The sequence below is a fragment of the Eptesicus fuscus genome, chromosome 12, assembly GCF_027574615.1.
Source record: "Eptesicus fuscus isolate TK198812 chromosome 12, DD_ASM_mEF_20220401, whole genome shotgun sequence".
NCBI lineage: Eukaryota > Metazoa > Chordata > Mammalia > Chiroptera > Vespertilionidae > Eptesicus > Eptesicus fuscus.
Window position 1 is genome coordinate 84025897 of NC_072484.1, and position 25746 is coordinate 84051642.

Consider the following 25746-nt stretch of genomic DNA (forward strand, 5'->3'; position numbering starts at 1 on the left):
GTGGGAAGGCTGGGAGAGAGAGGAGGACAGGACGAACCGGAGGAGTCAGGCTGCCACGTTTGGGCGTAATATCTAACCAAAGGGAAGCGTTAAAGTCTCCATCAAAATGGAGATGGAGAGAGGGAGGGCAGCACAGCACCTCTGCTCAGGGCAGGTGCTTCATGTTTGTTTTCTGTGTAGTCCTGACAGCAACCTTATGAAGTACCATCTCCACTTTGCAGATGAGGAATCTGAAGCTCAGAGAGGTTAGGAAAGTTGCTTTGAGTCACCAGCAAGTACGTTGCTGGTCCAGCACTTGAACCCAGGTCCAAAACATGTTTTCAACACAGACACACAGCATCCGAGCACTCTTGTCTGGCAGGGGAGCGCAGGCTGCCCTGGGTAAGACCAGAGCCAGCCCCCCCCCCCCACCCCAAGCAAACCCAGCAGTGTTTCAGCGCACCCCAAGGGCCAGGGCACCAGCGGAGTGGGGCCATCCAAAAGTTTTGTACAGAGTTTGACTTTTGCTATTCTAAAAAAGTCAAAATAGTCCTTGTAGGAAGAAAATAAGATCTTTGTTGGACTTGTGTTCGTTTGCTGGGGCTGCTGTAACAAGACCACAGACAGAGGGCCTTAAACCACAGACCTGTTAGACAACCTGCTCTATCTCCGGTCTGGAGGCGGAAGTCCAGGACCAAGGTGTCACCAGGTTAGGTTTCTTCTGGGGGCTGTGAGGGAGAGCATGCTCCGTGCCTCTCTCCGGGCCTCGGTGCGGGGAGGGGGTTGCTGGCCAGCTTTGGCGCTCCTTGTCTTGTAGGCGCATCACTTCGATCTCTGCCTTCGTCTTCACATGGCATTCTCTACGTGGGCGTGTGTGTGCCCAGATTTCCCCTTTTAATAGACACCAGGCATGCTGGGGTAAGGCCCACCTTGATGACCACCTCTTAACTTTTTATATCTGCAATGACCCTCATTCCAAATAAGGTCACATTCTAAGGTCCTGGGGGTTAAGACTTCAACATAAGAATTTTGTAGGACACGATTCAACCCAAAACAGACGTCCTTGCAATTATTTTGTAGTTTGCATGGGTTTGATTTGAATTACGTACAGAAAGAGGTGCCATGATGGTGTCAGTCCTAAGGACTTCTAAAGTGTGTCGCCTGTCTGTGAACGCGCTGAGCAGAGCAGGTGGGGGAACACAGATGATGAGGTCCTGACACCTGATGGAGTGTCCTGGATGAGGCTCCGACAGCTGAGAGCCAGAGAGCACTATGGGACGATGCTCCCTGACATTGAATCCCTCCATCCAACCAGAGGGGCTGCTTAAGGAGCAGTGGTGGGGCCTTCCCTGGGGAGACACAGGAGTCACCAGGAGAACCTGCAGATCTGAGTGAACACAACTCGGCGCCTCACCTGGGAGACTGGGTTGGTCCAAGCAGGTCTTTGCTGGCAGCGAACTCCTGCATCCACTGAGAGCCAAAGCAGCCAGCCTCCGCGGGCATGAGCTGTGTGTCGGCCATAACACAGCCTGAGAAAGCAGGTGCCCTTCCGGCCGTGAAACTTGTTCACATGGACTGTGAGAAACTGTCTCGCTGGGGTAATTCCACGCATAGACACCGATGGTGAGGGCAGAGAACACCAGAGCTGCTGGGTGGAGTCTGGGATCATGCGGGGAGTCGGCCTGGTGTGGGGTCCCTGGCCCACGCAGGAGGAGAGACGTGGTAGAGAGAGAAGGAGGTGGGTGTGAAGGATGCACTTGCCTTACTTAAGGCTCCAACACTTGGTTCTGTACACGGAGCAGTGTGGTCCCCAGACCAGCACCGTCACCTGGGAACTCATTAGACATGCACATTCTCTGGCCCCATCCCAGACTCGCTGAATCAGAAACTCAGCCATGTGAGGTTTAACAAGCTCCCAGGTGACTCTGATCTGGGCTTCGGTGTGAGAATTGCTGACGTAGAGCGAAGTAGAGCTGTTCAAAATAAGACTTGGGTTTATTCACAGCTTCATCAACTCATGAGCTGGGTCACCATATCTTTTCCTAAGCCTTACTTTACTCCTCTGTCAAATAGGAAGAAAAACACCCACTCTATGTGCTACCAGGTAGATGCCTCAGGGTGGGAGCTTACCAGCTTTGTTCACTGCTGTCCCGGCACCCAGGAAAGGAGCAGAAACGTAGTAGGAGCTCAGTAGATATTGCTAGATTCATAATTGAATGGGGCTACTGTGCAGTGCGCATTGAGGTTCTTTATGTAAAGTGTTGATAGAGTGCTTGGCAAGCACATGGTAAGTGCTTGCAATCCTTGCTGTTATTGATGGTGGTGATGGTGATGGTGATGGTGATGGTGATGGTGATGAAGATGAAAGGATTCCCACTTCCGCAAAAGAGAGACTTGGTTGCAATTCCCTACAGTCTCCCTTTTAGAGGCGGAGACAGAAGCTGAGACCCACAGCCTGTGAATAAATGGGCCGGGAAAGGAGGCAGGCTGTCATTTAGACCACCAAGGGGGACAGAAGGCAGCAGGATGGCACTGGTCACCTCTGGGCCTCGGGCTGGCCAAGTATGGAGCGAGTCGTAGTCCCTAGAGAGTGACCCAGGGTCCCCTGAACAGGGGGCTGCTTCTCCAGCCCGAGCCGTTCCTGCCGGGGGGACCCCACACCCCCCTGCACTGGAAACAATACTGAACTGTAGTAAGAGCGCGGAACTCAGCTCCGTAAATGACAGCAATGCTCTTTGCCCCGGGAACCAAAACAGCTGATCATAGTTTTCATTCTCATGAAAAAAACGCAGTCATGGCCCAGAATACATTCCTTGGGCCCTGCCCCAATCACTCCTGTATGTGGCATAGCTTTGATCAACATGGAATTGAATCAAATCAAGCAGCGAGTCGGCAAGCTTCAGTGTCAGCCTTCCACAGAGCGGCCGGGTGGCCTCTCGGACCAGGCCATTCAGACAGCCATAAGCTATCAAGGAACATAACCACGGGCACAACAGACTCAAAACTAAGAGAAGACGCTGAACCCTATGCCCATAAATGTTCACTTATTAAATAAATATCTAGTTATATACAATACATATATATTAAATGATACACAAGTATATACAATGCATATATATTTATTCAAAATAAACATATACTTATACCTTTATGAAATAATTATATGAAATGAATAAATCCTTGGAAAAATATAATTTTATGAAATTTGACTCAAAAAGAAATAGAACACAAGAATAATACATTAACTATAAGGAAATGAAATCAGTAGTTTAAAATCTTCTCACAATGAAAACCTCAGACCCAATAGCTTTACAGGCAAGCTCAACCAAACTTTTAAATAATAATTCTGATCCTATCAAACTCTTAGAGAGAACAGAACCTCACTACCCAAACCAGACAGGCCCTGACATGCTTCACTTCCAAGAGGGTTCCTAGAACATGTGCCTGCTTTCCCACCTTGAGAACCCTGACCGGACGCCTCCCTCTTCCTTGGCCGGTCGCCTCCTCTGTGGCCTCCTCACTCCTGGAGGGAGCCGAGTTTACCCCGGAGCTCGGGAAGCCCAGCTCAGCCTCTCGCTTGCACGACCCCCCCCCCCCAAGGCCCTGGGAGGGATTCTAACAACATGTTCATGTGGTCACATATTGTAATATTTGCAAAGTAAGATATGTGGGCAGCAATTTGTCAGGAAGTGGTCTATTTCCATCCTGACATGCTCTCCATCATGTCCCCCTCATGTTGGGGGGGGGTGGGGGGGTGCGGCCGGGCTCTGGGAGGGTCTGACTAAGCAGAAGCAGAGCTAAGGATACATTTAGTTCGGGTTTAATGGGGTATGTTTATATGGTTTGCAGTTACTTCTACATTCAGTAACCAGTTGTCTTGGTGTGGACGTATCTTCCAGAAATCCTTCTGTGGCCCACCCTACAACCATAGGCCTACAACTAGGACAGTGGTCGGCAAACTCATTGGTCAACAGAGCCAAATATCAACAGTACAACGATTGAAATTTCTTTTGAGAGCCAAATTTTTTAAACTTAAACTTCTTCTAACGCCACTTCTTCAGAATAGACTCGCCCAGGCCGTGGTATTTTGTGGAAGAGCCACACTCAAGGGGCCAAAGAGCCACATGTGGCTCGCGAGCCGCAGTTTGCCGACCACGGAACTAGGACATCATGAACATCCTGGTTAATGAAAATTGACGGTGGCCCCAAATCTCACAGCTCATATACAAAAGAATACTTACGAGGGTTTCTCCACACTTGACAATAATCCTACGCATTTAAATGACATTACCAATAACTAGTTTTGAAGGGGAGAGAAATGTCTAGAATATCAACTGTACTGAAGTATCAACCATATTACAGGAAAGACTAAGTTATCTTTTCAATTATCTTTCAAATCCTGAATGAGCTTTAAATGCTGTCTCGGAAAATTATTTTACAAAACTGTCACGGAAGTGATGATCAGAGATTATGCAAGGCGTTCACATGTTTGCTACCTGCAGTTTGCCAAGAAGCTAATTAGTAAAAATGTTCTTTTTACAAATCTGGGGATGTTTGTGGTATTTGCCAGCTTTTAAAATATGCTGCAATTTTCTGATTCAAGAATAAACATCATTTTAATACCTCATAATTTTTTAAGAGCCCCCCCCGCCCCAAACCCGGATCTACCCCGGCCCTCTCTCTGCTTCATCTTCATGTGGTGACTGCTCCATCCTCCCTCCCACCCCCAGTGCTGACTGTCCCCCGATTTAAGGATTGACTTTGAGGTTAAACCAGCAAGCTCACTGCCCAGACCAGGTGGTAAGCTGCCTGAGGACAGTCCCTCAACTCCACGCACCGTACACCGGGCCAGACCCACGGGAGACCCTTAATGCACCCCTGCCAGCAAAGCCTCTGACGTGGGACACGTTCCGTGGAGCAGAGGACCTGGCATCCTTTCCGCACGTGGGCATCTTCAGAAGCGGGACCTGCTCCCGGGTCCTGCAGTTTCTAGGAAGAAAACTGTTTCCGCTGAGAGAAGATGTGGTCCCTGGTTGATGATCTGACCTGGGTAGGCTGACTGGTCACTACGGAGAGAAGCCCCTTGTGAAGGTCAGGGTCAGGCAGCTGAGTTGGGACCCTGACCGAAGCCACGTTGGAGAGGGGGCTAGAGTGGGTCTGAGGGCCTCTCCCACCCTCCTCTTTACAACCCTCCTCTGTGCCCTGCAGTCTCTCCTCCTCCCTGCAAGGGGAGGGGGCTCAGTGCTTCTCACCCAGCTGCGCCCCCCCCCCCTCACACACACACACACACACACACACACACACACACACACACACGCGCACACTGCAGTCTCTCCTCCTCCCTGCAGGGGGAGGGGGCTCAGTGCTTCTCACCCAGCTGCGCCCCCCCCCTCACACACACACACACACACACACACACACACACACACACACACACACACGCACACTGCAGTCTCTCCTTCTCCCTGCAGGGGAAGGGGGCTCAGTGCTTCTCACCCAGCTGCCCCCACCCCCCACACACACTTCCAATGGCTTTTGTAGCATGCAGCCACCCTGCCCTCTGTCCCAGAAGGCACAGCAAGTCCCTGCCCACAGGGCTCAGAGATAAGTGGGGGAGGAGACGCAGGCTTCCACTCACTCACTCACTCACTCGCAGCCCACTCAGCAGGAGTCATGGGGACATTTGTCTTGGCCAGGGTAGTAGAGGCAGTGAGCTAGAGGTAACATGTCTTTTCTTCCAAGGAAATGTGTTCACCAGGACCTTACTGAGTGTCCTGAGAAAGGCTGGTCCCCAAGAGGCACCTGGGAAAATGGGGTGTGTGGAGAGTGTTGCATCCCAGAGCCCGGGGAGGAGATCCTGAGACTGTCAGTAAACGTATGGGATGCTGCCCATCTGTCCTGAGGGCGTTTGGCCGCACACGTTTAGCTCCCCCCATTCGCACCCTTCGGGTGTGAACCCCTGGGGAAACACTGTTCTAACTAAAGCAGTGATGGTTAGCACACAGCTGGACTTCCGGCACCAGGCAGGCAGGTCGTCAAATACAAGGGCAGCGGGCTTTTCGGGCTCCTTCCACCACGGTCCACAGGTGGCTGCCCCTTCCTACCGAGGCCAGGGGGCTTCCGGCAGCAGGAGCCCCGCACCGACCCGGCCCCTTCCCTTCGCAGGCCCCTGGGGGAGAGGAACGTCTAACGCCCTTGGATAAGCTCCTTTGGGGCCAAGGCCAGTGCCTCCCCCCCCCCCCCCCCCGCCATCTGTACACGCAAGCCACCGGACGGTCTGAAATCTGTCCCCCGGCCCTGCTCCGTGGAGAGAAGCAACACCATGACAGCGTCTCTCATTACTTTCCTCAGTTGATTAATTGCATCTTCGTTTCCTCCAGCGGAGGTGGGGGTGGAGGCCCCAGAGGCTTCGGAGGAAGGAAGGCTCGGAACACGGAGCAAACACTGAGCAAGGTCCTTGTTGACACGCTCACTTGGAAGAGAAACGTATTGACCTGTTAGCCCACCGCCGCTACTGCGCTGGCTCCCAAGGAAGTTCCTCTCAGTCTTCCCAGCGTGCTCTGCGAGCTGAGCGGGGAGCATGCTTACCCTCTGGGGAGGGCGGGTGTGTGAGCTGCTGGAAGGGAGGGCAGAAATGGGGTGGCTGGAGAGGAGCTTCGGGGACTGAACTGTCTGCTGGGGAGACTTGGTGACCTTGGTACTGTCCTTGACCTTCTGTCTCAGCTCCCCCTCCACCCCGAGAGCAGGGGCAGTAGCAGTGCCCACCTTGTGAGCGTGTCATGAGAATCAAGAAAGAACATTGAGTGAACCTGCACATGGTCAGCACCTGGCAAACATACATTATTCTTACACACACCACTCAGAAGGACTTGGGAGTTAATAATCTCTCTGTTTTTGAGAGTGGAGGTGGAATGGATGCAATCAAGTGCTGAGTCTGACCTCCAAGCTGACCCTCCTGGCAAGATTAGCTGCCCCAGGGGCCTAGCTGCCTTATGTAGCATCAAGATAATGTCAAATAAAAACCACAGCCTCACCCACCTGAAGGAGCCCCTGGATGTCCGAGGGCTGGACTTGAACATGGCGACTCCCTTCGTGCTGTGATTTTGTTGTTAATCCTCACCCGAGGATATTTTTTCCATCGATTTTTTTCCCTTTTCTTTTAGAGAAAGTGGAATGGAGGGAGGGAGGGAGGAGGAGGAGGAGAGAGAGAAGCAACACGTCAATTGGTTGCCCCTTGCACATGCCCCAACCAGAGACGGGGATCCAACCTGCAACCCAGGTACGTGCCCTTGACTGGGAATCGAACCCATGACCCTTCAGTGCTCGGGCAGACATTCCAGTCACTGAGCCAAACCAGCCAGGGTTGTCCTGTGATTTTTAACAACAAACTTCAAAATAATCTCCCCTTGACTAGCAGTCAATTCCTGAAATTCCACCAGACATATCAGTCATTCCTTAGCTTGCGGTTGTTATTCCATTTGCGCACCACGTTTAAAGTGAGCCCCTCCCTGGGCACCGCAGGCAGAGACAGAGCAGCGGGTCCCTGCCTCGGGCCTCCCCCACTACAGAGTTGTGGAGGTGGAGGTGAAGGGGTCCAGGCACACAAAGGCGCTCGCCAGCTAGGCCAGGCAGAGGGGAGGGACCCGCAGTAATCTCCCCGGATTTAAGATGAAAAAACAAATACCTCTCTTACAGGTTGCCATGAGGTCAGCTGAGCTAATGCCGGCAAAGTCTCTTGTGTAGAATGCTCAACAAATTATTAGATTCCTTCCCCACTCTAAGCTGTTCCCAGTTATTTATACCTGGATGTTAAAGAGGGGACTGGGAGGAGGGTTTGCCAGGAGGAAGGAGGAAGATGAGAGTGCTGCCCTCATATGAGGACAGGGTTGGGGGGCAGTAAAGGAAGGTTTGGCGCTCAGAGATCAACTTCTCTGATGTTCTCCCCCGAATGGGTCACTCCTTGATTCCCCTGCTCACCTGTCTGCTTATATAAAGTCCTTCTGGACCACCCACCCCATCAGTCTCCTTACCCCACCTCATTTTTACCCCAGCACTCTCTCCACCAGACATAGGATACATTTATATGGTCAGCTGTCTGTCCTACTGAAATGGATGCTCCATGGCTACGGGGACTTTGTTTTGTTCACTGCCAGGATCAAACCTCAGCCTGCCAATTATTACCCAATTTGGCCTTGGTCAAGCTGTTCGCCTCTCTTTTTTTCACAGGGTCATTTCGATAATTAAATGCACTAATAATAAAGCAGCACTTGGCACAATGCCTGGCGTGCTGTAAGTGCTCGTTAAATGGCAGCTATAGCTATTAGTGGTTCTATTCCAGTAAATGTTTACTTCCTGTGGGTCCGCCATCTGGGGAAGACCTCAGGGTACTCAGGGATTCATCTCATCTTGAACGGAGCTAGAAATAGAGGCCTCCACTAACTGGGAACCGGGAAAGTCCGGCTTACCTTCCAGAGCAGGTGACGTCAACATCTCTGGGACACTGGTTCTTAAACACTGCCACCCCGTGGGATCACCTGGGGGCGTTTTAAACATTACTGATGCCTGGATGTGCCTCCCGAGATTCTAATGTGAGCAGTGCAGCAGGTGGCCTGAGCATCAGAACTTCCTTAAGTTCTCCAGGTGCTGCTAAGGTGTAGCAGGCCTGAGAGCCGGGGCTCCGGGGCGCCACCAGATTGCCCCTTAAAAGTCAGCGAGACAGATGTCTGCTGACGGCAGTTAATGCGTCCTCCGAAAAGGAGCCATTTGCTCGCAGACCGACCGGCCCATTAAACATTAAACACTGCAGCCCAGCAGGGCCCACCACTAAAGATGGCTCTTGCCTGGGATCAGCTTCCTAGGGCCGGAGTGCCCCACAGAGGAAAGCTGGGAGACCGGCAGCACAAGCAGATGGGGAAACTGAGGCTGGAGCAGCTGAACCCGGCCTTCCCTCCACCCACCTCTCTAATCAGCCCAGCAGCTGGGCCTAGCGAGGACGGCGATCCTGGCACAGCTCCGAACACAAAACGTTTTGTCATGTGTTTGAACTGTAATGGAATTGAGAGTTCGTGATTGGACCCCAGGAGGATAAGGTCCAAAGGTCATCTCTGCGACGGTGGGTTCTGGTTGAATTAGAGGACCACCGCATTTCAAGAAAGTGCTTTTTGAAAAGGGGCCAAGTTGGCCCGGCCGGCCTGGCTCAGTAGTTGAGTATCAACTTATGAACCAGAAGGTCACGGTTCAATTCCCAAAGCACATGCCTGGGTTTCGGGCTTGATCCCCAGTAGGGGGCATGCAGGAGGCAACCGATCAATGATTCTCTCTCATCATGGATGCTATTATCTCTCTCTCCCTCTCCCTTCCTCTCTGAAGTCAATAAAAATTATTTTTAAAAAATATAAAAAGAAGCCCAACTCCATTGCTCTCACTTCCCTGCTGTTTAAAAGAAAGGGGAAGTACCTTATGCTGAGGGATTTAAGCCTGTCTCCAAAGGACAAGTACTGTCTGATTCCACTCACAGAGGCACCTGGAGGAATCAAGTTCCTAGAGACAGAGAGTGGCAGGGTGCTCGCCAGGGGCCCGGAGGAAAGGAGTTGTTTCTGTTTTCCGAGATGAAAGGAGTCTGGAGGTGGAGGGTGGTGATGGTTGCACAACAATGTGAATGTACTCAATGCCACTGAATCGCACACTTAAAAATGGTTAAGATGGCCCTAGCCGGTTTGGCTCAGTGGATAGAGCATCGGCCTGTGGACCAAAGGTCCTGGGTTCGATTCTGGTCAAGGGCACGTACCTTGGTTGCAGGCTCCTCCCTGGCCCAGGCCCTGGTGGGGCTCATGCAGGAGGCAACCAATAGATGTGTTTCTCTCACATTGATGTTTCTCTCTGTCTTTCCCTCTCTCTTCCACTCTCCCTAAAAAAATCAATGGAAAAATATACTCAGGTTTGGATTAACAACACAAACAAACAAACAAACAAAAAATGGTTAAGATGGTAAACATTATGTTAGGTGCATTTTACCACATTTAAAAATAAATTACTTCTTAAAAAACAATTCTTTCATAATTTTTTTAAAGCAAAGTAAAAACCTGGGGGCTGCAGGAACTTAGCTGAGCCTTTGGTTGATTTCCATGGAAACCTGGGAAGAGCGGGGTGAGTTTCAGAGCCTGGAATGAGAAGGGAGGCAGCGGATCAGCATCAGCGTCTAGGGCACCTTGGAAGTTAATGAAAACTCGGGGCAGCTGATTTAAGGTGCTGTTTCCTCGCCCCTGTGTATTTTAGCTGCATAAACAGAATGTACCAGATGACTTACAAATGACGGTGCAGGGCTGTTAAGGTGGTGTGTTCCTTCCTTAAGCCTCAGAGAGCGACTCCCTGCTGCCTATTTTCATGGAAATGAGTTTCCAAGAGTGAGTCTGGAGTCAGCAAGAAGAAAGGCTATTTGGCTGCGGCGTTCTTCCTTTTTCAAAGGCTTCTAACGTGTGCCTGATATGGATATTAGCACAAGTAAACATTATACCTTCAGAGGGAGAAGACGGTGGAGAGGGAGGCCAGGTATTTCTGCCTAAACTGGGCCTCTGGGATGCTGGTGTTCTCCTAGATGGTATTTTGATGAGTGTCTGTAACACAAAACATCAACCCCTGCTATAGGTCTGGCTACCGTGGGGTTGCAGAGAGCTGCCTGGCCAGGAGCAAGGCAGTCGTGAATCTGGGGGGCAGGGCATTGAAGATCATCGCCTTGTTCGCCGGATGCAATGGAATCTGCATTTAATCCAAGCCCTTGAGTATTCGCATGCACCCCAAAGTCCGAGCAGCTGTGCTCTGGCATCCACCAGGCGAGTGGGTGTTGGCACGCCTCCCCACGAGGCTGTCCATTCCGTGATTAGACCTCTCTGCCTGTCTAGGACCCAGTCCCCTGCCTTTGACAGCTCTGGTGGCTGTAGGGGGCTCTTCTGTGAAAGGGAGTAGAGCACCATATGCAGACAAAGGTGCTACATCCACATGGCCTGGGGCTGAACCCCGGCTCTGCCCCTTACAACCTGTGTAGGGGGGGGGGAGGGGAGAGTGCTTTTCCTCTGTGCCTCCGTGTTCTCACTGAAAAATGACTATAATGAGAGAGTCTCTACCTCAGGGGGTTGTTGCAAGGATGCAATGAGTTAATCTATATGAAGCAGTTACAGCAGTTTGAGAAGTTCAATAAATGCTAGCTATTAGAATTATGCCCACTACATAGCTATGTCTCATACCTCTCGCCTGTCCCCAGAGCCTTTGAGAACAAGCTTAACTCCTTGTCTGCACGACAGCCTTGCAAATGTCTAAAGCAGCTCTCCTGGCCCTGCCCATGTCCTCCTGGGTGAAAGTGTCCAGTCCTCACCTCTTGGTGTGACATGCCTTTGGCGGCCACGGCACATGCACCAGGCATGCTCCACAAGAATCACAGCAGCCATCCAGCAGCCCCACTCACCCCTAAGGCTGCAAGGGTGACTTCTCCACAGCCCAATTGCTTTCTCACTTGACCCAGTTTCTCTAGATCAGACAGGGGTGCATATATGCATTCCTATCCCCTTCCAAGGAAGCGTGGTGCCAGGGGCATCCCTGAGCCCCTTAATCCCCTGCTTTCCAGAGAGCAGCATCTTTGCTAGCAGCCCCGCTGGCAAGCCTCTCTAGGCTGGGAGTGCAGAGCCTGCAACCACCTGGCTGCATGAACGCCCCTCCCACGGTAAAACTGGGCAGGGGCCCTACCACAGCCTGCACGGAAATGCCCATCCTGCCCAATGTCCCTCCTTCCTCCCTCTGCACACTTCATTAACTCCAGTGGTCTTGATCTGGCATCTAGAAGGGTTCAGCAATCTGGAGAAGGGCTGTGCGTAAATTAAACAAGAGTCCAGAGGCGAAGCATAATTTTGAAAGGCATATTGGGGAGAGTCAGAGAAGACTTAGCTAAAGGAACTAAGTTCTCTTTGTCTCAGGACCCCTTGCTTTTTATTAACACAATTTGTCCTAAGGCAAGGTGGAGATACACACATCAAAGGCCAGAGCTTCCTACACAAATCCATTGTCAGATGGGTGGAGTTACCTCCAGCTGTTCAGGTGTTTGGCCAGGAGGAGGCAATAACATGTAGATTAAGGTGCCCTGAGCTGTCTGGCAGCAAGCAATCATTTAACCCTTTGCACTCGTTTGCTTTTTTCTCCATTCCTTTATTCTAATAATAACCTTGTCGAGTCACACTCGACATCCGAGTGCAAAAGGTTAATGCATCCTTTTCAGGTTTGGGGAAATGCCTTTAGCCCTTCCAGATGATTCAGCCCTGCTGACATGCTGGAATTGGCTTCCGGCACCTCATGCTCCCTTTGTTCTTCCTGGGGTTCTCAGACTGGGAGGGGGCTCATTGAAGATGTACATCAGTGCCCCAGACAGTTTTGCTCAGTGGATGGTCAGCCCACAGACTGAGGGGTCCTGGGTTCGATTCCAGTCAAGAGCACTGGTTGCAGGTTTGAGAACCAGCCCTGGTCAGGGTTCATGTGGGAGGCAATCAATTGGTATGTCTCTTTCACATTGATGTTTCTCTCTCTCTTTCTCCCTCTCCCTTCCACGCTTTATAAAAATCAATGGAAAAATATCCTGGGGTGAGGATTAACAAAAAGAAAGAAAAAGATGTACATCGGTAGCTTTGGGCAGTTTGCACATCTCACAAGCAATTTCCCTGACTCTGATGCAGGGGGTCTTTGGGGACCACTGACGCGAAGCCCCTGTCCCCATGTAAATTCTCCCCATGGCTGTGAGCGGCCAGGAGCTACATTATCATTAATGGGTGACGTCGGAGGCTTGCAATCCCAGACCCATGAGGTCAGGCTCCAGGCGGTGGAGGCATTGAGAGGGCAAGCCCCACAGAACTGGACCCACCAGGGCTGGCTGGTTGGGGCAGCAGAGGGGTGCCCACCTTCCGGGGTGAGTGTGAGCGAGGCTGGCCTGAATTTCCTGGGACGGAGTCCCGCGCTTCTTCTGTAAAAGGAATGCTCAGAGTTTCACTGACACCTCCCCTCTGAATCTGTTGTGGGTTCCCAATTACCCTCACTCAGGGCAGCTGCTGCTAGATTATTATTTCAAACACCTTTGAAGCTTTCAGAGTCAAAGCCTCCTGTTGGCTGTACTGGACCCTAAGAGAACAGCTAACGGGGCTGGCTGGAGCAATAGCTGAAGAAACCCCGAAGGCTCCTGACAGGGTCTAGACAGGAAGCCGTGTCTGACTGCCTCCCAGCGGCGCCTCCTGAAGAGCCAGCTTCTCCCCAGGAGCACCAGCTTCTCCCCAGAGCACCAGCTGGTCCCAGGAGCACCGAGGGACCAGGGGGCAGAAGGAAGGGGCAGGGCAATTCCAGTCTCCCTCTAGTCTGCTGAGAGGGGCTGTGGAGAATTGCAGTGTTGGCTTCGTGTCTTCTCAGAGCGCGATGTCTTAGAGCTCACAGGACAGTGTGTCCTGCGTGGGCCTACTGCCCCCACCCCCACCCCCCCCCCCCGCAGCCTGCCCTGGGAGAGCCCCCTGCAGACCAGGTCTGATCACTGAAGACAGGGCCCTCCACGTCCAAATGGAGCTGAAACTATCCTCCCGCAGGCTCAGCAGGAAAGCCATCTAGGGATTTCTGGGAGCCAATATCCTTACTGATTTATGAGCCCTTCTGATAAAATTGAGTCTCACCCAGCCAGCATGGTGTCAGTGGTTGAGCGTCGACCTCTGAACCAGGAGATCACGGTTTGATCCCCGGTCAGGGCACATGCCTGACTGGGAGAGGTGCTTCCGCGGTTTGCCGGCTTGATCCCAATGGGGGCGTGCAGGAGGCAGCCGATCAATGATTCTCTCTCATCATTGATGTTTCTATTTCTCTCTCCCTATCCCTTCCTCTCTGAAATCAATAAAAATATGTATTTTTAAAAATGGAGCCTCTATTCCTGGGTATTCTTTAAATATATATTTTTTTTTAATTCTAGAAAATTCTGACTTTCACCCTATCTACTCAACTGAAACTCCTCTCTCGAATTTAGGTCGCCAGGATTGTGTTGTAGACCCCAGCGCCTTCCTGCTCAGACTCCCCACCCAGGAAGGGAGCCACTCTTTGGTTCCCCTTCCCCCCCTCCCCAGGGTCCTCTTGCTTCAGAGCCAGGCAGAAGGCACTGCACCTTCCCAGATTCCCCTCTGTCCCCTGGCTTCTGAAACACATCAGGAACCCCCTTTATTTTCACAAGGGGCTTGAGGGACAAGCAACCATAGGGAAGTAGCTGTAGTAGTTCACAGACATCCAGCAGGTCCTTGGTTTTCATTCAAAGGCAAGAAAGAGCCAGGAGTTAACTTTCTCAACCACTGTCAAGGTCCGGCCCATAATTCTGACCTAGGGGCAGCCTTGCCCCAAAGAACATCTTCCTTTCACTTTCAGAGCAGGTGTTTCCAAAGGATTTCCCACCCCCAACCTCCACCGCCACCCCCCTCCCCCATGTCCCCACTTCTCCTCAGCCCCAAAGCTGCAGATCCGCAGGTGTTAATTATGTTAATTATAGGGAATTCCACTCCTTAAAAGACTGTTTATTTACATATCAAGGGAAACTTTCCTTAAGTCCCCTCCCCTCTGGGTGATCTCAGCTTTAGTCTTCCTCTGACAGTCTCAGCCTCCAACTCCGACTGGAAAATAAAATCAGAAAATAAATCAGCCTTTATTTACAGCCCGCCCACCCAGAAGTGACCTTCCTTCCGCAGGCCACTTGGCTTGCCTCTGTAATTTTTAGGATCAAACTTCAGCCCCTAACACACTACTGTACACACAACATGGGTGAGTCTAAATGCATTATGCTTAGAGAAGCAATTAGATTCAAAAAGTTTCCTGCTGTGATTCCATTTACATGACATTCTGAACAGGGCAAAACTGGAGTGACAAGAAGGGGATGCGGAATTGTTGGAGATGACGGAATTGGTGTATTATCTTGATTGTGATGGTGGTTATGTAATTCTATGCTTTTGTCAACGCTCATGGAACTGTACCCTAAAAAGGGCAAATTTTATTGTATGTAAATTATACCGCAACACACCTGACTTTTTAAAAATGACTTCCATTTGCCAATCCTTTTTGGAACAAGGCAAGGTATCAATGGCTGTCAACTGCTGTGAATTTCCCACCCACCTTTGAACGTGGCAACTGGAACTCTCTGGAAAGTCAAGTATGTCCAAGAAGAGGGTCAGTGGTCCCTGCAAAATGCCTCATTTTAAAAGGGGTTTAGACCCCAGGAGACATTCCTTGTTTATCCATTAATTTATTCATTCATTCACTCATTCAACAGTGTTTATTGAACACTTCCTGAGAGGCAGACTTGGGACTAGGCAATTTGGACATGACTGTGAACTTGTACCAGCTGCTTCCTGTGAGGGGCGTAGAGTCTAGGGGGCTGGAGAGTGGGCAACGTCATAGAAGTAAAGAAACAGTAGCAAACAGGGCCCATGGAGCTCCCGGGGGTGGGGGGTGGGGGGTGGGGGGTATCCAATCTCACCCCAGCGAACCAGGAAGCTCCTGAGAGGAAGCCGGCCTGAGTGTGCGTCAGCCAGGTGGGCAGCAGGTGTGAGGACCTCCGTCCGTGGGATGCTCACGTGTAGATGCCCAACGGAGAGAGAAAGAGGGACACATCCAAAACCTGTGAGGAGTTCATGTCGGTGAGAGCTTTGAGGCCAGAGAACAGCTTTGCTGTAGTCACTTCCCGTTGGGGGCGGGGGAGTCTCTTTTCCTCCTTGTTCCACCAGTTTGAGGCCCTACCCTGAAAAAAAGTTGTGCCACAGAGGAGAGAAAACTGCTGTCCTAATGCAGGGCTCTCAGAGACTTTAAACAATAAATCTTTGCTCAACAAATGAAAGGATTTCAGATTAACTGATCAAAAGCTCCTGGGTACTTGGACTCTGAACTTTTCATACATTTTAACGTGGGTCTGTGTTATACTTTCTGCATCAGTGAAGAGGCAAATTCAAATGCCAAACAGGGGATTACAGCAACAACCAAGACCATCCCTAGAACCTCAACATTAGAGCCCCTCGATTGGAACTGTCTCACCTGGAATCCCAAATGGGTCTATTTTCCCACTGTAGAGATTGTTCAGTTGATCCAAATGGACATTTCCCGGATTTCACTGTTGGGCCAGCTTTCTGAATTATATAGAGAATAACTTCCAAATTGCCTGGCTATGTTTTCTTTTCTGTGCTAAAACACCTAGGCCAGTGGTCGGCAAACTCATTAGTCCACAGAGCCAAATATCAACAGTACAACGATTGAAATTTCTTTTGAGAGCCCAATTTTTTAAACTTAAACTTCTTCTAACGCCACTTCTTCAAAATAGACTTGCCCAGGCCAAAACCAACTTCTGTGCATGGGCCACGAAGTTTCAATCACACTGTAAGTGCGTGCCCGCACGTGGTATTTTGTGGAAGAGCCACACTCAAGGGGCCAAAGAGCCGCAGTGGCTCGCGAGCCGCAGTTTGCCGACCACGGACCTAGGCCATCACTGTATCTTGTGGGGAGGGATTCCAGCCCAGATCAGAAATCACTGAGCAATGGCTGAAATCAGCTAGGACATCTACCCCCCCCCCCCCAAAAAAAAAAAGACACTGTGTAGAACTCCCAGAATCCTCAGAGCAAAAGCTGTGTCCACTTTGCCATTAGGTCTGCTGTCATATGCCCTTGGCCTGCATCCATTATGAAGCTAGCCTTATCCATTCTCATCAGGGGCTTGGCTCTGGCGTCGTAGCTGCATTTATTCTAACCATTAACGCCAAAGCAACTGGCTTGATTCCAAATGTATGGCTGTGTCTGAGATTCAGCCACTGGGTAAATGAAATTCCAGTGTCTCATCATTATTCTGTTGATGGCGATAATGAACTGGAGTATGGCTCTTACTTATCCATCTTCTTACTAGATGAGGACAGATTTGTTTTGCATACTTGCATCAAGCTGGGGCAGGATATCATTTCTTCTAAAATATTGGTATCCTGAATCCCTTTCTACACAGGAGAACACCAGGGCCTCCTGAGATCCCCCCACCAAAGCCTTTGAACCCCACAAAGTAGCCTGAACCCCTACAGTCAGAATTCTGTTCAGTAATGCTCCTTCCAGATCAACAGGAAAGGATCAAGGGTGAAGGAATCCTGAAAGGGGTCCTGTCTCCAGGTGAAGAGAAATGAGAAGAGGCGTGGGAGGGAGGGAATCTGCATGATGGATGGATGGATGGAACGGGATTTTGTCTTCCAGGGTTATCTGTCAGAAGGCTTGGTAACGAAGTGGTACCGCTCACCACGCCTGCTCCTCTCCCCTAACAACTACACCAAAGCCATCGACATGTGGGCGGCCGGCTGCATCCTGGCCGAGATGCTCACAGGGAGAATGCTCTTTGCAGGTAAGCTGCTAACCACTCACCTTCTTTCTCCTCTGGTGTCGTTCTAGACAAAGGGAACTGGGTGCACAAAACATGCTAGACTTTCTCTCTGAAGTAACCTCTGTGGCTTTTGTGGCACTGCTTGGAGGCACCTTACGGTCATTTCAGGCAAAATGCTAGACAGACTGAAAGTAATCTTTTAGGACAGAACTTTCACAATCAAGTAACCACTTGTATTCCAATACCTTGAGGTTGACCGTTGAAAACACCCACCCTACGTTTCCAGCCCCTTCCTTCTCTCTCCCTGCCACTCTGAGCAGTCGGTCTGGAGTGCTCATTTGGAGAGGGGTCCCCACAAGGAGCTCCCAGAGTGCCTGAACTGACCCTCCATGAGCCCACTGAGGGAGAGGCCCAGGGGACTCCCTGAGAGCAGACCCTGACGCTGGAGGCCCTTTCTGGGCTGGCCTTCCCAGCATTCGCATGTACTTAGCGCCACACGGGGCGTGTGGGAACACACGAAGAGCCCATCCTGGGCCACCAGCTGCCGGAAGACTGGGATCCATGGGAACCAGGGGTGCTGAGAGGCCCTCTGAGCAGCTGGATGAGTCAGGGGGCTCCTTGAGGAAAGCGAGGCTTAGTGAGGATTCACTCAGGTATAGGCAGTGGAAAGGCTACTCATGCAAAGATGGAAAATGGGAGGAATGAAGGTAAGAGTGGCCTGGGGGTCAGAGCAGGATAGCAAGGAGGCAGACTTGACCCATCCCAGCAGCGCCAGAGCTCAGACACAGGCTGTGTTGTCTGGGGGTAGAAGGTGCGTTGAGTTTCTGAGACGCATAAAGACTGACGCTTTTACAGATGAGAGAGGTATTCGTTCCCAGCATCCAGCATGATGCCTGGCAGGGAGAAGGTGCTCAATAAATAATTACTTGTCGAATGAATGAATGCCTGCCTCCATCCTGATCCACGCACTGGGCATCGCCTGTCTTCCTCCCTCTGCCCAAAGGAGCACAGAAGCAGTGTGCTCAGGACACATTCCAAACCCAATTTGTTATTCCTGGTATTTTCCTCTCCTCATTGGAAACCAAGGGGTCAGGCTCATTCCCGGCCTTGAAATCACTAGCTTGCCCAGCCCGGTAAAGAACGTGCAGAGAGGCCTATGGGAAGGGGCCCTTGGAAAGCCTCGGGCCAGGCTGTTCCCGTCACTTTGGTGCTGGCTGCCTGTTCTTATCAGACTGTGCATCCCAGAGGCGGAGGCGTTTGACAAAGCCAGACCCAGAGACAGCAAGCCATCTGCTCATAGTCACACAGCAAGTTAGCGGCAGGAGGAAGACCAGAGCCAGGGCCCCTGGCTCCCAGCCAGGGCTGACCCCCTGCCCTGTGCGGCCCCTCCCAGGCCTCCTGGAACTGCTGTGGGGCTTCCACACACCCAGTCCCTTGGGCGGCACACTTACCCACCTGGCATCTGCCTCCCCAGGGGCTCACGAGCTGGAGCAGATGCAGCTCATCCTGGAGACCATCCCTGTGATCCGGGAGGAGGACAAGGACGAGCTGCTCAAGGTGATGCCCTCCTTCGTCAGCAGCACCTGGGAGGTGAAGAGGCCCCTGCGCAAGCTGCTCCCCGAAGTGAACAGTGAAGGTACCTGCGCCCACAGCCAGGCCCGCATCTGCAGGCTGCGCTCTGCGTCCCCTTGGGGGCGGGGCAGGTAGTGTCCTTCCAGAAGGACCAAGCATAGTCCTTAGCATAGACGTGAGGCCCCCCGGCAGCCAGCATTTGCTGGGGCTACTCCCAGATGATTAGCCCCTGGGATGTGGCCAGCAGGCAACCCCAAGGCAGTCATTAGGGTCCTCCATATTCCACCCCTGATTTGCCTCCTTTTCTTTCTTGTCTTTCTCACGTGCTTCCTCCTTCTCCTCCTTCACCCCCTTTACTTTTTCCTCCTTGGAAGGTATGGTGTGGTGCAGAGAACATGGGCTTTATCAGCTTGAGAGCCAAAGCCAGGCTCAATTCCTAGTTCTACCAGTGAGTGCCTAGCTCGTGGCCTTGGACAAGTTTCTTAACTTCTCTGCCTCTCAGTTTCCTTGACTATAAAATGGACATAATAATACATATCACATAGGGTCGTTATGACGGGTAAGTAAATAGCACCTGTAAGGCCCTGGGCATAGGGGGGTTGCTCTGTCGTCTTAGATGTTACATTATCATTGGGCCTAAGACCTGCCAGAGGCTTCCTGAGGCAGCTTCTACAGCCGATTGTGAGAGAGACCAAAATTCTCAAGGCTCAAATAAGATTTAATTATTAAGAAAAAAGAAATTAAGAAGTTTATTTCTCACCCTGGCCAGCGTTGCTAAGTGGTCAGAGCATCCGTCCATGGACCGAAGGGTCATGGGATTGATTCCCAGTCAAGGGCAGGTACCTGGGTTGCAGGTTCATCTCTCAGCCCCGGTCAGGGCATGTGCAGGAGGCAATCAATCGATGTGTCTCTCTCAAGTTGATGTTTCTCACTCGCACTCTCTTCCCTACCCTCCCTCCCTTCCACTCTCTCCCTAAAAATCAATGGAAAAAATACCCACGGGTGGGGAGTAACACAAAAAAAGTTAACTTCTCTCTTATATAATAATCCAAAACCAGGCAGCCCAAGGCCAACATGGTGGACTGTCCTACAGCTGCCCAGGGGCCCAAGGTCCTTCTGTCTTGTTCTGCAGAGACTTGGTAGGAGGTTTTCCTGGGTCAGGCCTGGAAATGGGGTACACACATCACTTCGACCCCCATTCCACGGCCTCCGTCACAGCCACATCTAACCGCAGGGACAACTGGGAGGCGGGCCAGTGAGAGGCAGGTGGAGAGGGGCTTACATGGGGCACGACTGCCACCTTGAAGCGTGAGAGGGGCAGGTGTGGGGAAGAGAGAACAGCTGGGGTGGGGGGGACCACAGAGGGCGGAGCTAAGCTCAGGGGTGGAGGGTAAAGGGACAGATGTAGGTTGGACAAAGAAAGGGTTTTTTAATATTAGGGCTTCCCAGGAGTGTCTGGGCACCTGTTAGACGACATGGAGAGGAAAGAGGAGATGCTTGCTAGTCAGTGGAGTGGCCTTCAGGTAGGCACTGTCCGACTTCAGGGTTCGCTGGGTCTTTCTTAATAAAGACGACAATGGAGATGGTGCCTTAAAGCTTTAACTCTCCATTTCCGTGTCAAAAGGTCCAGTGTCATAGGGTGGGGCTGAGGGAGGGCCAGAGGCCCAAAGAGGGGAAGGCTTGCCCAGCCTGGAGCCCAGTGGCAGTGCCCGGCCCTTCCCAGTCCTGGGCACCCGTGGGGCCAATCCTCTTTCAGGTCCGCAGCCCTTGGCCAGAAGCAGCCCTGAGCCCCAGAGCATTGCGGGTAATCAGAGTTGCTGCCGCTCCGCTGGCCTCTGTCTAAGGTTACAGAGCAGCACTGAGTTCCCCTGGGAGGCCAGTGACCCATCCCTTCCCCGAATCATTGATGAATTTCCCTGCCAGGAGCTCCAGGGCTGCGGGAGGGGCAGGGTAGCGGTGCGGCTGGGGCCCACGGGAGCCCCTCGGAGGGACAGCGGCCTGGGCCTTGAGCTCAGCTGCCTCCTCCCTCTGCGCCTGGGCCGTCACATAATTATGCAGGTCAGGATTCCAGCGCGGCCTCCAGCCCTGAGAAGTCATGCCCACCCCCAGGCCCCACCTTGCCCAGATAATGCAGCACCGAGCTCACGGGGCAACGGGGACCCTCCCTACTTAGGAAAAAGCATCAGCGCCTGTGCCCGAGCCGATGGCCAGCAGTGCTCACCCAGAGCACCCTGAGACCCTAACTTACTGTCATGCCGGCTGGCAAATGACTACTGACTGCTCAAGGCTTCCGTGTGTCCCTCCCCATCCCAGGTTCCAGATGCCAGGACCTCCCCTTGGCCCAGCCACTAAAGGGTTTCTGCCTGGCATGGCCGGGTCTTCAGCCTGGTGGTGAAATATCCTGATGTTCACAGCCCTCCCCCATCTGACCGCACCTTCCCCGCTGGCCAGGCCTCCTCCCATCACTCTTCCACAGAGCCAGCTCCTCACCCTCGCCTTGTCAGCCCCACATGCATTTTCTCCCCCGTCTTCGAGTTTCAATTCAATTCCACAGACGTGGACCGAGTGCCTCCTCACGGTCCTTCTGAGCAGAGTGCAGGCAATCCGCATTATTCACGGGTCCCGTCCGTATTTGCCAACGTGCCTGCCCGCCGATATTTGTTTTCAATCCCCCAAATCCATTCCCATCGCGCTCTCACTGCTGTTCGCTGACACGTGCAGAGCAGAACAGCCAGAAACCCCAGGGGCCCCACGTGCACGTGCCCCGCTGAGGCCCACGGAGGCCGCGCCCTGGGTCTGGTGCAGCCTCACTCTACAAACAAGCATCCTGTCCGGGGCCTCTGCAATGCCGCCTGTGTGCATGTTAGCACTTCTCAAAACACAGGTATGTTTGTAGTGATTTCAGAGAGGAAGATGTAGCCTGCCTTTATGTGTTAGACCTCCCAGGGCAACATAGGGTGGGAGGCGCGCTGGACATCAACTAGGAGCTCTGGCCTGTCAGGCCCTGTCCCACCCGCCTCACCTCCGTCACCTTCCTCTCAGGCCCTGTCCCACCCGCCTCACCTCCGTCACCTTCCTCTCGGGGGCTGTTTGCTGCTGGGAAGCAGGCTCCCCAGCCACCCCAGCAGCACTCAACCCAGCACTGGGAGCAGGTGGAGAGATACCCCAGCGTCCCTGAGTGAAGCCCCTTGCAGGTCCCACGCTGTCTCCTGGGGGACCCCAGTGGACATGAGCCCCAGGTGCCCACAGGGGAACCTGCTCATAGATACATCCTCTACTGGCTTCTTCCCCCCGCCCCCCCGCTCCCTCCCAGTGCGCTTCAGGGATCACTGCTAGGTAATGACTTACACCTCAATCCTTGTCTCTGGAGAAATCAGCCTAAGGCAGAGTTCTAGCCCTGGACCTTCTGTCACCAGCCATGACCTTGAGCATGCCCCTCTCCCGCTCTGGGCCTCTCTTACTTAGATTTGTGGGTCAAAAAGCAGCATCAGCCCCGAATTTGTCGCTGGATTGTGGTGAGGATCGTGAGAAAGAAAATGACTAAAAACCTTTTTCACAAACGGAAAAGTACACAGGACCGTCGCCACGCTGCGGGGTCTCCTTCTCAGGGTGGCAGCGGCAACCAATGACCTTCCTGTCCGGCTCTGCTCCACAGCCATCGACTTTCTGGAGAAGATCCTGACCTTTAACCCCATGGATCGCCTCACAGCCGAGATGGGGCTGCAGCACCCCTACATGAGCCCGTACTCATGCCCGGAGGACGAGCCCACCTCCCAGCACCCCTTCCGCATTGAGGACGAGATTGACGACATCCTGCTGATGGCCGCCAGCCAGAGCCAGCTCTCCACCTGGGACAGGTGCGGTGCCAGGCGTGTCCAGCCCTGGAGTCTAGAGCCCCCGTTCCAGTCCTCCCATTGCTATTTGCCTCTGATTCTGTGTGACCTCCCCCTCTGTCTCCCTCGTTGTCTAGCCCTGGGGCGCTCTCCCCAACTTACCTGCCAGCCTTCCCCTCTCCCATGCCCTGGCACTCAGTACAGGAGCAGCCCTGAGCCCCAGAGCATTTTGGGGTAATCAGAGTTACATGTGGCCCAGGGCCCTTCCTTTGGCACCACCAGCTCCCCCCCCCCCCCCCCCCCCCCCCCCCCCCCGGCATGGACCAGGCTCAGTGCAGTGTTCCGCTAGCGCTGAATGAGGGCCCCCTGCAGGAGCTGCCTTCCGGCGGGCTGGGAATTTGCCCTGGAAACGTCAACTGCAGCCACGCAAGGCAAGAGAACAGCGTGGAGTTTACCGCCACGCAGCACGCCCCTGTGCCCACCTCCTCGGCACCTCTGCAGAGTGCCATTAGCCGGGGTACCGTTACTGGCATTGCCGTTGGCACAGGAGACAGCTGCAGCGCAGAGGGGGTAGAGACTGGCATCGTGTCACACAGCGGATACTGGGCCCACCTGGGGTTCTCCCCAGTCTGCATCCCTGTCAGACACTGCTAAGCCAGTGGTCGGCAAACTCGTTAGTCCACAGAGCCAAATATCAACAGTACAACGATTGAAATTTCTTTTGAGAGCCAAATTTTTTAAACTTAAACTATATAGCCGAAACCGGTTTGGCTCAGTGGATAGAGCGTCGGCCTGCGGACTGAAAGGTCCCAGGTTCGATTCCGGTCAAGGACATGTACCTTGGTTGCGGGCACATCCCCAGTAGGAGGTGTGCAAGAGGCAGCTGATTGATGTTTCTCTCTCATCGATGTTTCTAACTCTCTATCCCTCTCTCCTCCTCTCTGTAAAAAATCAATAAAAAAAAGAAGCAACCAATAAATCAATCAATAAATAAAAAAATTAAAAAAAAGTAAACTTAAACTATATAGGTAGGTACATTGTTATTAACTTAATTAGGGTACTCCTTCAATCGCACTGTACGTGCGCGCCCGCACGTGGTATTTTGTGGAAGAGCCGCACTCAAGGGGCCAAAGAGCCGCATGTGGCTCACGAGCCACGGTTTGCCGACCACGGTGCTAAGCAGTGACAGGACTCTTTCCTGCTAAACTGGGCTGGGGATCAGAATCCTCTCAACACATGTGCTCTGACGTCACTGCCAACGAATCAGAGTTGGACAGAAGTTACTTTTTAAGGAGATACTTTCAAAAACAGGTACTTTGAGCAGTCTCCATGCAGGTAAGGCATCTCTGATCTCCTCGGTCCCTTCCTGGTCTGGTAGATCACGCAGCTAAACGTGTGGGCATCGCCATCTGCCTTCCTGGGAGCCACAGCTGATCGCTGCTCAATCCAGTACCCAGGGCTTCGCAGCCCCGCTGTGGTGGGAGTGTGACAGCAGTTACATATGTGACAGGGGAGCAATTCCTCCCTTTCAGTCCCGTGACAGTTGATGGGTTTCAGATGAAGGAGGCAGCCGGGGAAGGCCATGCCCCATGGCCGGTTTGGACAGGTTACTGGGTTGTCCGCGTGGGTGGTTTGGCATCAAGCGTTGCCAGCAAACGGAGATTAAGGCAGACTCCCTTCTGCTGACCCCTGTGCATGGCCTGCCCTTGACCGTGGTCCCTGCAGCCCCTCCCCCTCCACGCCACAGTCGTTAGGAACTTACTGGAACGCTAGCTCGTGAGGACAGGGGCTGTGCTGTTTGGTTCGCTGCTGTGTCTGGCCAGGCCTAGAGCAGGGCCTGCTCCGGAGTAGGTGCTCGGGAACTGCGTGCAGGGTAGCGAATGCATACCAAGAACACCGGGGTAAGGCATCAGTGCCTCCCCCCAGCCCTGGCGCCTCGCCCTCGCCTTGCCCCATCGCCCTCCCCGCTTGCAGCGCGGCGGGGACAGGAGCTGGAGGGGGGGAGGCGGGGACCCCATCCCCGGTCCGTCTGCCCCCTTGCAGGTACCCCGTGAGCCTGTCATCCGACCTGGAGTGGCGGCCCGACCGGTGCCCGGACGCGAGCGAGGTGCAGCGGGACCCGCGCGCGGGCTCGGCGCCGGCGGAGGACGTGCAGGTGGACCCGCGCAAGGACTCGCAGAGCAGCTCGGAGCGCTTCCTGGAGCAGTCGCACTCGTCCATGGAGCGCTCCTGCGACTACAAGGTGGGGTCGCCGTCCTACCTGGACAAGCTGCTGTGGCGCGACGGCAAGCCGCACCACTACTCGGAGCCCAAGCTCATCCTGGACCTGTCGCACTGGAAGCAGGCGGCCGGCGCGCCCCCCGCCGCCGCCGCCGGGGCCGCGGACGATGCCGGGGACCTCGACGCCGGGGCGGCGCGCCGCGGGGAGGACGAGCCGGCCAGCCTCTTCCTGGAGATCGCGCAGTGGGTGCAGAGCACGCAGGGCGGCCAGGAGCCGGCCAGCCCGCCCCGCGAGGCGCCCGAGCGCCGCCCGCCCGCCTCCCCGCCCGGCCGCCCGGCCCCCGCGGACGGCGGCGCCAGCCCCCAGTTCGACCTGGACGTGTTCATCTCCCGCGCCCTGAAACTCTGCACCAAGCCCGAAGACCTGCCGGACAACAAGCTGGGCGACCTCAACGGCACGTGCATCCCCGAGTGCCCTGCAGATCTCGTGCAGGCAGACACCTTCTCCAAAGAACGGTGGTGAGGCCGCAGGGGGGCGCTCCAGGCCCCCTGCACCCCCCCCCCCCCCCCCCCCCCCGCGGGAGGCCACCCAGGGAAGGCGGGCCTGGCGGGAGGAGGCGGCCCCCCCTGGCACCTCCACCCCCTGGGGGTTAGCAGGACACAGGAAGGATCCGAGGAGCGAGAGGAATGTCCATTTCTTAAACTGCCTTAATAACTAGCCTTTAAGCTCTGGGAGCGGGTTTAGACAGGAGC

At 53.4% G+C, this 25746-nt stretch overlaps 1 protein-coding gene across 2 annotated transcripts in view; it reads left to right on the plus strand.

Annotated features, from left to right (window-relative positions):
• MAPK4 (mitogen-activated protein kinase 4) overlaps positions 1 to 25516 on the plus strand; it is a 40767-nt gene extending 15251 nt beyond the window's left edge. Inside the window, exons 2-5 of one of the 2 annotated variants that reach the window (XM_054724051.1) lie at positions 17245 to 17389; positions 18843 to 19004; positions 22596 to 22809; positions 24817 to 25516. In XM_054724051.1, the coding sequence (XP_054580026.1) occupies positions 17245 to 17389; positions 18843 to 19004; positions 22596 to 22809; positions 24817 to 25516 (1221 nt within the window). The remainder of the gene's footprint in view (positions 1 to 17244; positions 17390 to 18842; positions 19005 to 22595; positions 22810 to 24816) is intronic. The other variant, XM_054724052.1, reaches the window with a different exon arrangement.
• The last annotated feature ends 230 nt before the right edge of the window (positions 25517 to 25746 follow it).